The sequence below is a fragment of the Arvicanthis niloticus genome, chromosome 17 (genome assembly GCF_011762505.2).
Source record: "Arvicanthis niloticus isolate mArvNil1 chromosome 17, mArvNil1.pat.X, whole genome shotgun sequence".
Taxonomy (NCBI): domain Eukaryota; kingdom Metazoa; phylum Chordata; class Mammalia; order Rodentia; family Muridae; genus Arvicanthis; species Arvicanthis niloticus.
In genome coordinates, this window is record NC_047674.1 from 19,997,330 (window position 1) to 20,014,589 (window position 17,260).

A 17,260-nucleotide genomic window follows, 5' to 3' on the forward strand; every position below is an offset into this window, starting at 1 on the left:
ATAGAGAATGCCCAGCTCCTTTTGATTGGCAGCTTCCTCTCGTCTCTGGTTCGTATTAGCTAGACATTTTCATTTGTAGCAAGTCCACCAACAGAACATCGTCAGATGTGACCAGCCAGTGCCATCCCCAGAGGTGACATCCAGTCCTTCCATTTTTGTTCCTGTTAATAGAGGCTGGCGGAAGGTCAGGGGCAGCCGTTGTTCTATCATCCTCAGCCCAGAGCATCTGCCTCACAGGACAGTGTACTTTCTTCTTTCAGCATCTCAGCTGTTCTTTCTGAAGGACCACCCACCCACCAAGTGCCTTTTCTAATTTCACCTTTTCAGTTTTCCAGCTCATGCTTAAAACAGCCCAGTAGGGTAGACATTGGTGCTCCCCTGTAGCATATAGAGAACAGAGGCTCAGTCGATGGACTGAATGTTGGAGTTGGGGTTAATTTGAACTGGTGTGATCTGATGGTCCATGCTCTTTCAACTGCTGTGTGGGGGTTCTCGTTTGGGTGTTTATACCAACAACGCACTGTTCATTTCTTCTTCTTTTTTTTTTTTTTTTTGTTTTTTTTGTTTTTTTGTTTTTTTGTTTTTTTTTTGTTTTTGTTTTTCGAGACAGGGTTTCTCTGTGTAGTCCTGGCTGTCCTGGAACTCACTCTGTAGACCAGGCTGGCCTCGAACTCAGAAATCCGCCTGCCTCTGCCTCCCAAGTGCTGGGATTAAAGGCATGCGCCACCACCGCCCGGCCACTGTTCATTTCTTGATCGCAGAAAGAATAGGCCATTATTACTCAAGTGGTTGAAGTATACAGAAGACCCTGGAATCACTTATAACCCTGTCTTCTAGAGGTAACCATTGTAGAGACATGCTGTAGACATTTACTTGGATATTTAAAGAAATTCAGAGTAGGGTCATAAAAGTAGCGAGCTTACACTGCTTCCCTGGTGGGACTAAAATCTTTAGGAACAACTCATTTAGTCATACTTACCAGAACATATATAATTCCTCCATTTTACCCTCTCAAGAGAGACAGCCTACACAACTGACATCCCTTTAGTGGAGGCAAAATAGAAGCTAAGGTCTATGCCCACAACATGCCTCCACAATGGTTGCTCTAGAAGATTGGGTTATAGACTTTTCTAGTAAGGCCCCACCTCTTAAACGTTCGACCTCCTTCCCAAACATCACTATCCACTGGGAACAAAACTCATGGTCCTTTGGTGACATTTCACATCCAAACCAAAGCAGATGCATTCTTATTTTTTTCTTTGGGACTTGTCGGTGACCTTTAATGTTAAAGATGTTAAACCTTGGCTTGGATTAGTCACAGAAAATCATCCTTTCCAGTTTAGATGACCGTTATGTGAAGTTAGTGCTACAGAAAGCTAACTGCTCCAATTCTGCCTTCAGACCTGCAGTGGAAGTCTGGGCACATGGCTGAGAGCCTCACCAACATGCCACGGCACTCCCTCTACATCATCATCGGAGCCCTCTGTGTAGCCTTCGTCCTCATGCTCATCATCTTGATTGTGGGCATCTGCCGCATCAGCCGCATTGAGTACCAGGGCTCCTCCCGGCCAGCCTATGAGGAGTTCTACAACTGCCGCAGCATTGACAGTGAGTTCAGCAATGCCATCGCGTCCATCCGGCATGCCAGGTAAGCTTTGAGAGTCTGCGATGAGGGAGACATCACACCTGGGCTCCAGGGTTATGCTATCATTAGGAATTCACAGGCACAAGGAGGGGCGGGACTTAAAAACTAAAACACCTGCTGAACAAGGCACTGAAGACAGTACTAGCCCCCTTCAGGAGCAGCCCTTTAAACCCATGGATAGTTTTGTTTACATTGAATGTATTCATTTATTTAATTTGTGTTGATCTGCAACTGTGCACATATGATTCTTCATCAGAGTGCATTGAACAGTTTTAAAATGTGTTTGTATGAATGTGTGTGCATGCATGCGTGGTGTGTGTGTGTGTGTGTGTGTGTGTGTGAAGGCCAGACAACAACATATGTCATCCTCAAGGTGTCATCCTGTGTAGTTCCTTTGAGATAGAGTCTCACAAATGAGAGACCTAGAGCTTGCAATTAGGCTAGATTGGCCAGCTAGAATGCCTTAGGCTTCTTTCTGCCTCTGCTTCTCCAGTACTGGGATTATAGGCCCCATGCCACCATGAGTAACATTTTTAGGTGGGTTCTGAGATTGAACTTAAGTTCTGTGTTGGCAAGGCAAGTGGTTTACTAACAGAGACAACCCTTCAGCCTGGCAGGTTTTTTTTTTTTTTTTTTTAAACAGTCAATATGAACATAAACTAGTCTCTTGGATTTCAGGGCCTGCAAAAGTCACAGTGAAGAGCTGCCATCTGATGCTTAGAGTTTGTGTTTTAGAATGCAGTGTCCTTTTCTAGAGGAAAGTCAGGAGTTGGTGTGGTAGAGGGAGAGCATAGCACAGTGTGACTGGAAGTCTCAGCACACCATTCCCTGACTAGATTCCAGCTGGATCACTCAGCCTTCCACAAACCAAGTTCCCTCCAAGCCCCCTTCTTAAAGAACATGACAATATTAAATTACAGATATTATTTACTTCTTCCAGATCTTTTTTATCATGTTGAGAAAGTCAGCTAATAGCTCACTGACTTGTAAGGAATATTATCACAAAGGTAGCAAAAAGTATGAATTGATAGAATTATGAATTGATAGAATAATCTGAAACATACAATTCAGAAAGTGGATGTACTGAGTTTAGCTTTTAAAAATAGACATTTTAGGCTCTATTCATGTGTGTATATGCATCTGTGTGAAGATGCGCACAGAGTCTAGAAGAGGGTGTTGTATTTCCCTGAAGCTGGTGTTACAGGTAGTTTTGAGCTTCCTGGGGGCCAAACTCCAGTTCTGTGTAAGAGCAACCAGGGTTCTTAACCATAGAGACATCTCCAGCTCCCTGAGGTTGGTATTGAGAGTGGGGCCCATGGAAACTGTTCTAATATGATCTTTATTAGGGTGATTGATCAGTAGAGATACAAGCAGGCCCTGAATCCATGGAGTAGCAGCCAGAAACGGTTCAGAGTCTTCCTTCCCCAAAGGGAAGTTCCCAAATCCAAGTTTCCCATCTTACAGTGACTTCGTTGCAGCAGAAACAGGAAGAGAGTCTGGGTCCAGGGAGAGAAGCCAGAGACGTGAATTTTGATTGGATGACTTGGAACATCTGTCTCAATGCCTCACTCGGAGCTGCACTGTGGGAATACGTGTGGCTTCTAGGGAGGGGAACTAGTGGACTCAGGACCCATCTGCATGGCTGCTCACCTGGATGCTTTCTCTCCGAGAGTGGGTCAGTTTGGGTAACCCAGCTTCCAGGAAGCCCGGGACCAATCCACACAAACCCCACCCTGAGTGTTTATTCAAGACTCCCCCTTCACTTCTGTCTCTCTAGCAGGTCCTGGCACAGAGCAAATGTCACCAAAATCTGAGGTCTGACATGAGTACGTGATCTCAGTTTGTGTTGGTATAGGATGTGTTGTCTTGTCTGGGTCCCTGAGTATTATTAGCTCAGTACATGATCCCAGCCAAGAGGACTAGTTCCAGTATTCTGAATCACCAGGTTGGAGGCAGAGGTTACAAAAAGGGTAGAGAACTATCAGGTTTCCTTGGTGTTGAAATCTTCTTGCTCTCTTGTGCTCCCAAGAAAAGCTTAGCTCATAGGAAAAAGCAAGAACTATAGGTTCATACTTGGACGTTTGGGAGACCCAGAAATAAGATGCTATCTCAAAGGAACCTGTGGCTAAGATCTTTTGTGATCCTCCCAAGTGGAGGAATATGGTATTTTAGGCTCAGATCATTGGAGAGGGATGCTTTGTTGTGTGATAACCTACAAAGCCCTCTGGCAAGGTAACTGAATACTCAGGCTGAAAAGAAGAGACATGATAGCATTTACATGGTTCTTATCTGTTGTGCATCTTTATCAAAATGCACAGTGGATAGTCCTAGCCAGCTAAGTCCAGTGTCCTCCAGTAAGTACAGAGGAAACTCTCCACAGGAAAGCTGCTCCTTCCCAAAAATCTGGAATTCAGGGTAACTTCTTGGCCAAAGAGTGCTGCGGCCACAAACTGATCTACAGTCTACTATGAAGACGCTGCAGCCAGACCTCTGGCAAATTGGCCTTCGTTGCTTTCAATTCCTGGAAACTCTAGAAGAGCTTGGCAAAACAGTCCTTTTGATGTTCCCTTCTCTCTAGTTTCCAAACATGGCCTAGAGCAAATGCCCGTTTCATAGGCTGTTTCCTGTATGCTAGCCTGCAAATGATACTGAGTTGGAATAACCACAGCCAAGTGGCCACACAGGATACATTCCAACTGGGTCACCTAGATGACCATGAGGGACCAAAGAAACATCTGGTGCCTGTCAACCATCAGCCGGATTGAGAAGGCATCCCCTCTCCTTTGTCCCAAAGAGCCACCTGCCTCTCAGTTGCTATACTTACACTCAGGTAGAATTGTCCACTCATTGTCAGCATCAGGAGGAGCAGATCTGTGGTTCTCCATATCCCGACAGTGAGATCACATCTTGGTGGTTCATGGTGCCTAGTTCTCCCTACCACCTACAAGTGTTTCATCACAGAAGGCAGGAAAAGGAGAATAGACAAACACATTCTCTTGTCTTCAAATAACTCAAACCTTCAGAATCAGACCTTGTGCATGGTCAGATCCACCTGCCATTCTTTATGCTCTTGATTTTACAGCTTTCAGGGGACTTTGAGCTGGAGAATGTGTTCTTTCTTCTGCCTTATTTATGACTGGCTGTAGCATCTTTTATTCCTTCAGAGACAAGTTGGGTGCACAGGACCTGTTACCAAGTATGATGTTTAAGATGCTGGTGTGATGTTGATATTCTTTTTACTGAGACCAATTAGGGTGGCCCAACAATAACTTATTGGCCACATATGGCTCAGGAGAGCTATAAATGTAGTCCAATGTAAAATTGTAAACTCAATTAAGACATTATATAGACATAACGTTTTGTTATATATATATATTATATATACTTTTTTTTTTTTTTTGGTAAATTGTGTGGTTCTCAAGTGTGAACTTTGCAGATAACAATGTAGTATGGAGAAGCAAAAAGGTAGGGTACCTCTCTTGGGTGCATCTGAGTGGCCAGTGTTTAGGGAACAATACCTGGCCTGGTTTTGAAAAACAAAGGAAATGTGAAAGGCAGTTAGCATTTCAGTGTGGCTATTAATGGGCATTTATCTGCCACCTTGAGAGGTGTAGGAGAGTCAAAGAAAGCCTTTGTCAACTTACAGATACTTCAAAATCTCAGTGACTGTATCACACAAACTGTTTTAGCTACTACACTTTGGATTGAATGCTTTGTAGCTCACTCAAGGAAACAGAGTTCACACTAACTAGGGAGCTGAAGTACAGGGACGGTAGCTCCTAGTCTGCTGGTCCCCTCTTCTCGTCTTAAGTGTGTTAGTCTGACTTCAACCAGCTTTTATTACCAGCATTGTACTTTCTACCCGTGCAGATGATTTCATTGGTATTGTGCTACACAGCCAAGCACCTGAGTCTGGACACAAGGCAAGGTGCCCCGTTCACTCAGCCTCTCTGTACATGTGCAAGCAAGTGGGCCTAGCCTTGGGCTGTCCTGCTCAGTGAATCTTCAACACTGCTTCCCAAACTCTCCTTACCAATCTTTGGCTCAATGGTGACGCTCAAGTTCATAGTTCTTTGACTTGCTTCTTCTTAATGCATGGTGGAAAACAGAGACAGCTGATTTTCCAGATTTCTAAGAAGGCAGATTCATTTTCAAATAGAAACTGTATAATAACATGCAGCTTTATAAAGCTGTATTGAGCCTGTTCAGTTGTTCATATTACATTTTTTTTTGAACGGGGGGTTGGCAAACAGTTGATTACTTTAGTCAGCTAGTGCCCATAATTCATTCCCATATCAAAGTTCCTATAGGAAAGCATCCCAGGAGCTCCAGGTTAGGACCGAAGAAGCCCTCTGTTACTAGCTTTTCTCCCAAACCATCACCTTCATTACAAATGCATCTAGGTATTTTATGAGAAAGCGTTTGTCAGCATTTTCTACCTTAGAGTAGCCGCTTATATTTTTACTTGGGAAGAAGTATAGAACTCAACAAGTTTTATAGCTTGGTCACTTTTCCTATCCTCGGATTGCATGGGCCTCATCTAGACAGATAGGCTGAGTCTGACCCCTCATCAATGCCAACATAGTTTGTAGGTGTACAGTCAGGCCTTGTAGTTTAGAAATGATTCCAGTTAGGCTCTTTTTACCATCGCAGTGGTCACTGTGAGTTGATGGTGGCAGAACACTTTAACTCTGGTCCCGTGTTTTGCATGGTGCCCCTCTGGCATGGCCATGCCTTTGTGCTCTTGAAGGCCAGTCAGTTTTAAGTGATTTGGATGGCAACTGATGAAAGTTTAAAAATCAGAGATCATTTCAGGCATGATGGCAACCCACACCTGGAATACTTGGACTTGAGAGACTGAAACAGGAAAACTACCAAGAGTTTGAGGCCAGCCTGGACTGTGTAGTAAATTCCAGACCAGCCTAAGCTACAGAGTAAGACGGTGTCTCCAGCCTTACCACCTGATGCTACTTCACCTTTGTATGTGAGAGAGCAGACACTCAAAAGGGAGAGAGCAAAGAAAGAGACAGAAGGACAGAGGGAGAGGAGCCATGGTAGATAAACCCCTCTGAGTCCTTGGGGGCCATCTTAATCTTTTCAGAATTTGAAGTGATTGTTTTTTAAATCTTTTTTTAATGAGCCCCATTGGATGTAAAGTAATTATTTTTTAAAGTCATATGTGAGAAGAAACTGTGGTAAGTTTCCATGGAAGACTTTAAATCGCATTCCACTCTGGAGACTTTGGGGAAACTGAGGTCTCAAGTGGGAAGAGACCACCCAGAAGTTGAACTCACCATGTTTTAATAATTGCTCTCTTAATACTGGCTTGGCAGAAAGTCTTGCACTTAGAGTTTTGACTTCCCTGGCTTCTGGGCACCGGTCCTACTGCCGCGGAGACTATGATACAAATAGATCTGTTGGGACAATAGCTTGGTGCTCAGAGAAAAAGAATGCTCCTGGGGGCCTACTGAAGGGTAGGATTTGATGGTGACCCCCGGCAGCACTTATGGACAAACACCTCAGTGTTTTAGGACATTTCTTTCTGCTGAGCTTTTTGTGTTGGGAATCTCAGAGGATGGCAGAGCCTTTCCACCAGGGGAGAGGCTGTCTGAGTGCTACCTGGGGTCCATTGCCTGCCATTGTGTGTGCTAGTCACGAGAGTGGATGTAAAACAAAGCTGTCATTCCAGATATTTATGGGTCTCGAAGAAAAGGAGAAATCAATACATGTTTTCTTAAGTCTGCTGCCTGACTTGCTAAGATTTAACCAGGATGCTTTATCATTAATCCAGTTTGCCTCCTGCACTAAAGACTAATGTTTCCTATCCTTCATTGCTAATATCAGGATGCCTCAAATATTTTTGTATATGCTATATGCTGAAGTATATACTTCAAAGTATTTTTGTAGTTCCATTTAACTCTTGAATGCTATTCTTGTACATGTGTAATATATGCATGTCTATGGGTATGTGATTATATATACATATACACACATACAAATATATATATTTATAATAAATATAAATAAATATATAAAAATAAATATAAAATAAATAAATATTTATTATATATAATTTATATATAAATATATATTTATATATAAATATATATTTATATATGAATATATATATTTGTATGTGTGTCTATGTTATATGTAGGTATGTGAGTGCATGCATGTGTATGTATGAATTTATGTGTGTGTATATTGTATGTAGGTTATGCATGTGTATGTGTGTACATATGTGATATGTGTGTTTTATCTAGGTCTGTGGTTGTATGCATGTGTATATTATACAGAAGTGTATGAGTATATGTCTATGTGTGTATTGTATATAGATTATGCATGTATAAGTGTGTGTGTTGTATTCATGCGTGCATATGTGCATGTGTATGAGTGTGTGTGTGTGTGTAGGTCAAAGGTCCATGTGAAGCTACTTTCTTGGTTGTTCTGCCTACTAATTTTTGAGACAGGGTCCTTCATTGAGCCCAGCTCAGCTTAGCTCGCCAATTTGCTGGGTTGGGTTGCCAAGAGACCTGAGATCCACTTGCTCCTCTTCTTGCCTCCAGCACTGGGTTACACTAGCACCCATGTCCCAGTTTTATATAAGTACTAGAAACTCAAGCTTAGATCCCCATGCACAGACAGGCAACAGCTACTTAATGGAAGTTATTTTTATCACCTACCTTGATTAGAACGTGGGTTCCAGTACTCATGTAACCAGAGTCCTCTGTATCTGTGATTTCAGGTTTGGGAAGAAGTCTCGGCCTGCAATGTACGACGTGACCCCCATTGCCTACGAGGATTACAGCCCTGATGACAAACCCTTGGTCACACTGATTAAAACAAAAGATTTGTAATCTTTTTTTTTTTGGATTATTTTTCAAAAAAATATGAGATACTAAGATCGTTTAAATATTTTTAAGAAAATTAAAAAGCTTAAGAGGTGTAAAATGTTAGCTGTTCAAGAGTTTTCAGTAGACTACCGAGGAACTAATTTTCTGCAGCTTTTAGTTTGAAAAACAGTATTTTAAAAAAACCAGAATTTGTGAAATCCGTAGACCATGTTTTAATGTACTTTCAGCTCTCAACACTGTATACTTCAACAAGTATGGGCTCTTTTGACAGTAGACCCACCATGAAACCCAGATGGACTTCTGTGGTTGTTACAGAATAAACCTTACGTAGGAAGAGTTTCTTTTGACGTGTGATGCCGGCTTTCTGAGTAGAGTTAGGAAAATAAATAGAGTATGATGCATAATTCAGTATAATCGTTACTTAATATGATGTGGCGTCTGAGATGTTTGTTTTGTGAAAAATGAAAACTAGTTAAATTTATTATTCCTAACCTGAATGAAATTAGCCTCTGCCTTATTCTGTGCATGGGTAAGTAACTTATTTTCTGCACTGTTCTGTTGAACTCTGAGGAAATGTTCTTTCTAGTTTGTTTTAGTCTTTTTTTTTTTGTAACATTCCTTGAACTTGACCTTGTAAACATAAACAGGGAAAGGGTCTAGGGAGGCAAATACTGATCCGTTTCAGCCTATAGTTTTTTCTTTAAAAGTCAAGTATTTTTCATTTTAATTGTGAGTGGATTAAATTACGTTGCAGGTGTTTCTCGCTAAGAGGTAGTGACATGTAAGAGGTGCCGGTCCCTTCTGTAGTATTTCTTATAGTGCACATTTATTTATTCCCAAGACAATTTTTGTGGCTGTATTTGATTGATATGTGCTTCTTATGATTCTTGCTAATTTCAAAGAATATTGAATAAACGTTAGCAGGTCAAGGATTTACTTGTCTCATTCTTTAAGAAACAAACATAAAATGCTTCAGGTATGATATTGGTTGTCAACCCACCCAACTACTTATGACATTTAAGAATCCTGAGTGATAGCTCAAGGTTTGAGTGTGTCTCTGAGAGGTTCACGTGTTAAAGGTGTGATATCAATTCCCAAGAATTGATATTGGGACCTTTGAGAGGGGGAGGCTTAGAACGAGGTCTTTAAGTCATTTGGGAGCTGCTTTTGTAAAGGACCAAGGTAGTTCCCCTCATGAGAACCCATTATGAAACAGCTCAGATCCTGAATGTTCTTCTGGCTTCCATTACGACACAATGACTCCCATCATTAAGGCACCAACCACCCGAGGGATTTTGGAATTTGAGCCTCTTTCTTTATAAAACTAGCTTACATTGGATATAGAGACACAATGTCTCTCTAGCTGCCAGGACCATTTCCTGCACTCTGGCTGTCTATAACTTCCTGATGGATAGTGAGTGCTGTTTGTCAACATGAAGCGTGGGGCAAGAACCAGAGAAATTCTTGTCGAAGCCATAAATCTACTCATGAGATACAGGTTGTATCAATGTTGAGGTATAAGAAAGCCAGGGATTTGTCCACTCAGAGTGGGCAGGACCATAGCCTCAGGAAATGTCTTGCTACTCTCTATGTAGGTGGGATGGAATTGCCTTCATCCTTTGAAACCTAAAGGTAGTTCAGAGTCTCTGTGTACCCTGTTTCGCTTTTCTCCAAACCCTGCATTGAAGTCCCACTATCATTTTGGGGACTGAATCCTGAACTTCACATGGAACCATTTGGTAAGACCAAAAGGTATCTGGAAATCAGGCACGGGGGCGGGCATTAAGGAAAGAGTAATTTCAGATGTTGCTCCATCCGTCTCTGCCCTCAGAACATCTGTCCCTAATCTAACAAGTGACATAGCAGTACACCTACACTCTGATTATTAAACAGAGCAGCGCAATATGCTAATATTTTAAGTGTTTGGAAATAAAGAATAAAATATTAACTGTTAGTTATATAATGGCTGGAAACATGCAACAGAGTTGTTTCACATAAAGACACCTTGATGGATGGACAGGAGAGGCAATACTGTCTCTCTACAGCTCCATTTCTGTTTATTTCCCCTTGGCATTCCAGGGCAGTGTCCACAGGGCTGCTTGTCCTCTCAGGTCATGTCCACTCTCAGTGATTCTTTAAAATCCTCTCTCTCTTCTTCTTCTTCTTCTTCCTCTCCCTCCTCCTCCTCTTCCTCCTGTGTGTGTGTTGTGAGCAGGTGTGTGCTTGTGTACGTGGAAGCCACAGAAAGTTATTTGATGTCATACTCTATCATCATCCCCCATCTTATCCTCTTGATACAAATTCACATTCTGGAACTCACCATTTCTTTGGCCAGGATGGCCAGCCTGCAGGATCCAGGGATCTACATGTTACCTCTTCTTGCAGCATTGGCTTTATGGGAAAGACTTTACTTAGATTTTACCTGGTTGCTAGGCATCAAAACTCAGGTTCTAATAGTTGAGCAGTTGAGCAGTAAGCGCTCTTACCTGCCGACCCATCTCCCCACCCATGATGCATAATCCCCTCACTGAACACTAGTTCTGGGTTAGGCAGATATAAACAACAAGTGCCACATGAAAGGCTTCGAGCTTCCAAGTTTGGCTTAGTTTATACCAGACCTTCATCTTGTAAGAAAATACATATATAATTACCCATCCAAGAACATACTGAAGGGAAGATGGACTCTGATCTGTGGCAATGTATTTATAGCGGAGTAGATTAGCACTTTAATCATTTACTTGATAATGGCTTTGGGAGAGTAAGCATATATGCTTAAGCATCACAAGTTGGAAAAGAGATTTTTGATAATGATGGGAGAGCAGATTGCATGTATCTGTTCCTCAACCCCAGTATATATAAAACAGTCAGCATGTCTTTTGTTACTATGGTTGCTGATGTTCTTATTTTTAGATGTGGCTATTATCACAAAGTAGGTTAACATGCCCTTTCTGATAGTAAGTGCTTTTGGCCCACAGTGTGTCGTGATGTACTCATAGCGCTGCAGCAGGGAGCATCTTCTCCAAGGTGTCAAATCTTCCACAGCCATGCTGCTGATGTTGTTACTGTACTACCCGGGAAGTCAGCATTTGATAAGCAAGACTCATTGTACTCAGGAGTGTAGGAGCCTGCAATGGCTTCTGACTTTGTGGACTTGAATTAACCTTATTCTATCCATGAGCTTCCATGAGACTTCATGTGTAACCATAGCTATAGTGTATAAATGATGTAGTCCTGTCTCCACAAGGCTGTGTGGACAGGCATAGCTATAATCTATAAGTGGTGAAGCCTGTCTATAGCACACTGGGGAGGGCTTTTTAAAGCTTTCCTTCTTGCAATGAAGTAGTACCTAAGTCAGAATCTGAAGAAGGGGAAGAGCTTACTCAAATGAAGGGTAGGGAAGGTGTGTGAAGCTTCAGGTGAGCTCCCATTCTCTAAGAAGCTGAAGGACAGAGTCAGGTTGCAGCATCAGTGGTGATCACAGACAGGCACGGATGCATAAACATCAATGTCTATGTATGTGTCTGCCCAAGAGCAAGGAAAGCATGTTTTAGAAAGTTCTGTACATGTTTTAGAAAGTATTTACAATGGTCCCCCAGATGCTGCAAAGGCACTTAAAAGTAAAACAAACAGAGCTTGTGAGACACACAGAAATGCATCTGCATCCTGCAGGTGTGAACATCAAGCTGGTCTCATCAGGGGAGAGAGAGATGCTTCCATTCCTGTGAAATTCCAGACTGGGAAAAAATATCAAATCATCCTGATAAAAATCCAAATAGCAATTGCCTCTGGATACAGAAGATGGGAGTGGGGGAGACTGGGGAAGAAGGTTCCTGTAGGAAGTGCCTGGTGGGTGGAAATAGTCCACACTGAAATTTTAGTGACAGTAAGAATTAAAAATAAACTTGCCAATGCTACCCAAAGATAGATGTGAGATCTAAATAAATATTGAAACACCAAGAAAGCTTAAAAAGATATGACCAGTAAGAAAAGTCGATAGAGAGAGTGGGTGGGAGTGAAGCCGGGGAAGTAGGCTGAGGCAGGGGACTTCTAGAGGGTGATGTGGTGAAGAAGAGGGGTCTGTCTCATGCTGGGGGAAGGAAGGCCACCATGCAGGGTGTTGGCCAGAAATGTGGCTGAGGATTTGTGTTTAGTGAATAATGAGTAGCATTACTGTGGAAACGTGAGTTCACCAAGTAGAACAGATGAAGTAGTGTATGTATGTATGGTTCTAGTATTTTCCTATGAAGAGAGATGGGAGAGACAGAGACAGGAGAATCATTGGAAGTTCATGGGACTGTGAGCCTGGGGTTGTCTACTGACCTCCCTGTGTGCACTGTGGCAGGTGCATCCCTGCACTTACACACAGACATACACAGACACACAGACACACAGACACACACAGACACACAGACACACAGACACACACACACACACACACACACACACACACACACACACACGACTTACTAGGGTGCCAGGGGACTCTCAGTTGCTGGAGTGAGAAGCATCCTGATTTTAGAATGTAAGTTTTGCCCAAGTAAATTTCCACATTGGTTATTAAAATTTTCTAATCTGCAGATTAAAATTTCTCCCACAAACACATTTTCTGGCTGTGGCGGGGCCGGGGAGGCCAACAGACAGTCAATTGTCATTTTCCTGCTGGCTTCATTGAAAGCTCCAAAGTGCTAAAGAGAATGTTCACAAAATTGAAATCCTTTTCTTATTGAACTACCCTGTGTGGAAAATACTCCATGGGCAAATTATCTTTTAATAAGGCTATTTCCTGCTTTCTCAACCCAAAAGGCCCCCGAACAATTTGAAATTCAAATATTGTGGTTTCCTTATACTGAAGCCAAGCAAGGCTTGCAAGCTTTCCGAAATGTGGCTCCCACTGGGAATTTCAAGTTAACTCAGGAGGGAGTGCGCTTTGTCACACAGAAGTTTCTGTGGAGTCCTGATGCAAAGCATGTGAAGCACACAAGGGGGGTCCTTGGTCCAGCTAGTTTGAGGTAGACTTACCCTCAGCACACATGTTCGTGTGTCTTACTGCTTATAAAGAAAGAAATTTTCTCTGTCTCTCTGTCTGTCTTTCAGTCTTTCTTTCTCTCTCTCTCTCTCTCTCTCTCTCTCTCTCTCTCTCTCTGACACACACACACACACACACACACACACACACACACACACACACACTCAGTACTTTGCCAGGACCATTCTTTGTTGGAGGTTGTCTTTTACCTTGCAGAACACTGCACATCACTCAGCTCTCACCTCTAGTTACCAGCAGGATCTCCCAGTTTAGGAAACCAAAATCGACTCCAGAGATTGTCAACTAGCCTCTGGATAGCAAATCACATCTGGTTGAGAGCCACAGAGTAGACACACTGTCCTTCCCTTGAAGTCTTTTCTTGTCCGTCTGTCCACTCATTCTGTTTCATTCATTTAGTTCTGCCCATTCAGACCACAAATCTACCTGGAACCCTGTTGTGTGTGCCTCCTGGGTAGATTCCCAAATGCCCCTCCACCACCAACTTGTGGCGTAGGTATGGATGTTAACAGTGTGCTACTAACTTTGAAGTGTTGGGCTCTGAAAAACATCTTGGTTTCTCATGATTCAGTGATTCAAGGTTTTCTTTGTGGGAGCCTGCCATGTACTTACTGTTTTAATGAAGATTCTCAGCATCTGGTTAAGCCAGCTTCGTCCTGGATGAAGTTCTAAGAAGTTTGCACAAATCCTATCCTTTAATCCTCACAGTGACCCTTTGAGATAAAAATCTTTATTATGGCCTGTTTTAAGCAAGGAAACTAAGATCTAGAGAGTTTAATTAGCCTCCCAAGGCCCCACAGTTTTAAAGATGTGGAGCCATTTTAGAACTCACTTCCTCGTTACCATCCACCTACCCATCCACCCAGGAGTGTTCAGCCTTTTGACTTTACAATGTGGCACTGCCATTTCCAAGTATCTTGGAAGCTATGCTGATTTGCTTAAAGTGTCAACTTGACCCAATCATGTAGATCAGATTGAGCTGTGGACAGGCCTGTGGCAAATTGTCTTGATTGTTGAGGTGGGACTCACCCTGGTTGTGGGGATCACCTTCTCATGGGAAGGGCCCTGATTGAAGAAGAGTGAAAACTGTGGGAAGTGGCTCTGCTCTCTCCATTACAAGGTGGCACTTGGCACAGGCATTGCTTGAGAGAAAAGACAACTCCATATATGGAGTTGTATGTGCTGAGAGGTGTGGTTACCCCACCTCGCGTCATTGAGAGTGGCCAATTAGTGACTTCGTGGCAGCTGCTGATAGGATCAAGGCAATGCTTATAAGGGGCTTCGGGAGCTGGGGAAAGAGAAGAGAAGAGAAGGAGAGAGAGGAAGGGCACTGTACAGGGATAGCTGAATAAACCGCTTGAAGAAGAACACGGTTGCTGTTGCCTTATTCTGCGGGTCGGACGTGGGTAGCGACAGAAAACTAGCTGAGCAGCAGAAGCAGCGACAAGCAGACAGTGTGGGTGCATAGGTTTTCTTTGTTCTTGACTGTGGGCCCAACGTAATCAGCCATCTCAGGCACCTGTGCCTCTGTGCCTTCCCCTGCAGTGACAGGTTGTAACTTGGAGTTGTAAGTCAAATGGACCCTTTCCTTCCCAAGTTTCTTTTGGTCAGGACATTTTATCACAGTAACAAAAATGAAAGTAAGACAGGTGCATTCATAGCTATGCTGGGAATCCTGACCCAAATGTATCATGCAGTAAATATTCATGGAATACCTACTATGTGCCAGCCAGCCAGCCAATCAGGCTTTGCTATGTGAGGGATATTGGAGACAGCTGATGGGCTAGGAATTGCCTAAGGCATGGATGGATGTCATACTTTGCTTAGGAGTGTGGCTCTGCATCTCTGAATAGTACTGGGTACGGAGGAACCTCTGCTGAGTTTGATGACAAGACAGAGTAAGAATTAACTCTGGATTTCCTGTGCCAGTTGTGTGTGCAGAGGGCATTTTCTATGAGCTAGTAGAACCTTCCATACTGACTTTAACTATTGAGATACTTGGAATTCTGTTGTTCAACCCTCCCTTTGGAGATCAGCTAGGGGAGGCCTAGGAAAAGAGAATGGTTGCTTTGCTAAGACTTGTGGGACACAACACTATTAAAAGCCACCAAGAGATTCATGAGCTGGAAGGAGTGATACCACATCTCCTGGCACACTGTTCACATCCTATAAGTCATTCATTTCCCTTCCCTGGTCTTCAGTGGCTACACAGAGGTCATCTGAGTGCATGGAAGACAGAGGTAGGACAGAGGGAAGTGGCTAAGATTGCTGGGAAGATGATTTAGCGCTGCTGTTTACTATTTGAACACAGTAAGATGCAACTCACTGAGTCTCCCAGAAGCATTAGCTCAGAACTCAGGGACTAGGGCAGAAAACTTTTGGTTCAGGGCCTTATTCATGTGCAAAGGCTCCCCCACCTCAAACTAGAAGAGTGGGGTCGTGACTCATAGACTTTGCTCTTGACCTAAGTTTTAAGGCTTGCCGGATTTGCATTAGTTCTCAAATCAATTGTCTCCAAAGCTGCAACAGACAGGATATGATGACATAATAGAGTGAGCATCACAATCTATGTAGCTTTCACAGTAGGATAAGTAACACGATAGCTTTGAATGTGGGACTTGTTATTTTGGAGGTGGTGAGCGTGGCTCTAGGAAGTTGGTAATTGGCATCCATGTTGGTTGGCTACTTTGCAAGGTTTTGCTTTTCCACTTCAGGGGTAGGGAGGGTTCATTTCTCCTAGATTAAATGGTTAGATCCTTGCCACAAGATTTGGAATTCTCCATCCCACATTGTGGTAGCTCAATGCAGGAAGTTTCCCCTTAGCACAGGCAGAATCAATTCCCAGTTATCTTTCAAGGAAGACCCATCCCTAGATACTCTGAGATCAATCATGGCCTGCTTGTCCTCTTTTGTTCTGTCTGGACAGCAGACTTACCTGGCTGGACCCCATGCATGACTCCTTTGAGGGGAAACCCCATTTCTCAGCCTCATTCCCCTCACAGGATTCCTCCATTACTGGCTAAGTAATGTCATATCATACTGTCTTCCAAATCTTTCTGCCTCTGATGCACCTGGGTGTTTGAAAAACCTATCTAAGTTCTTTGGACCCCCTTTCTCTTATCTAATCCTCTTATCTCTGCTATCCAAACCAGTATTTTTACCCTAGCAGAATTTGCCAGTCTTTTTTTTTTTTTTTTTTTTTTTTTTTTTTTTTTGTGACTCACTAGCCTGGGACAGAGTGGGTTCTAGGATATTTGCCACTGGACAGTGAGATCTGAGACATTTATTCTGGCCCTGTTCTGGGCCTGGCTTTTTTCTGACAGTTTATAGAGTGGCTGCAATTTATTCAAGTTGACTGTCTTAAATAGACTATGTAGGGAGGGGTGTGTTGCAGTTTTGGGGTATCTGCAGGGAGGAGGCAGTGGAAGTTAGGGTATGGAAGAGCCAGACACTGCTTTCTATGTGCCGAAGGCTGCAGCTCACATTGCAAGTAGGGCCTTTAAGTCAACGGGAGGAAGAAAGCAATTAAACATTGTTCTCAGTTAACTGTGTTGTTGTGTTTGCTGTTGCCTATAAAAACCCCATTAGTGAACTTGGGTGCTGTCAAACCATTGGCAATAGAATCTATGCTGGATTATCTGCCCTCAGGGATTGGGTGGGGTCCTCACTGTGTTTTCAAAGCCCCACCCACTCCACCCTCCATGAGGAACCTGCAAG

At 43.0% G+C, this 17,260-nt stretch overlaps 1 protein-coding gene across 1 annotated transcript in view; it reads left to right on the forward strand.

The window, feature by feature from the left end:
- Positions 1-9,431, forward strand: part of Dner (delta/notch like EGF repeat containing) — a 294,143-nt gene extending 284,712 nt beyond the window's left edge. Inside the window, exons 12-13 of the mRNA XM_034521799.1 lie at positions 1,402-1,648; positions 8,391-9,431. Of these exons, the coding sequence (XP_034377690.1) occupies positions 1,402-1,648; positions 8,391-8,502 (359 nt within the window). The 3' untranslated portion in view covers positions 8,503-9,431. The remainder of the gene's footprint in view (positions 1-1,401; positions 1,649-8,390) is intronic.
- Positions 9,432-17,260: the final 7,829 nt, after the last annotated feature.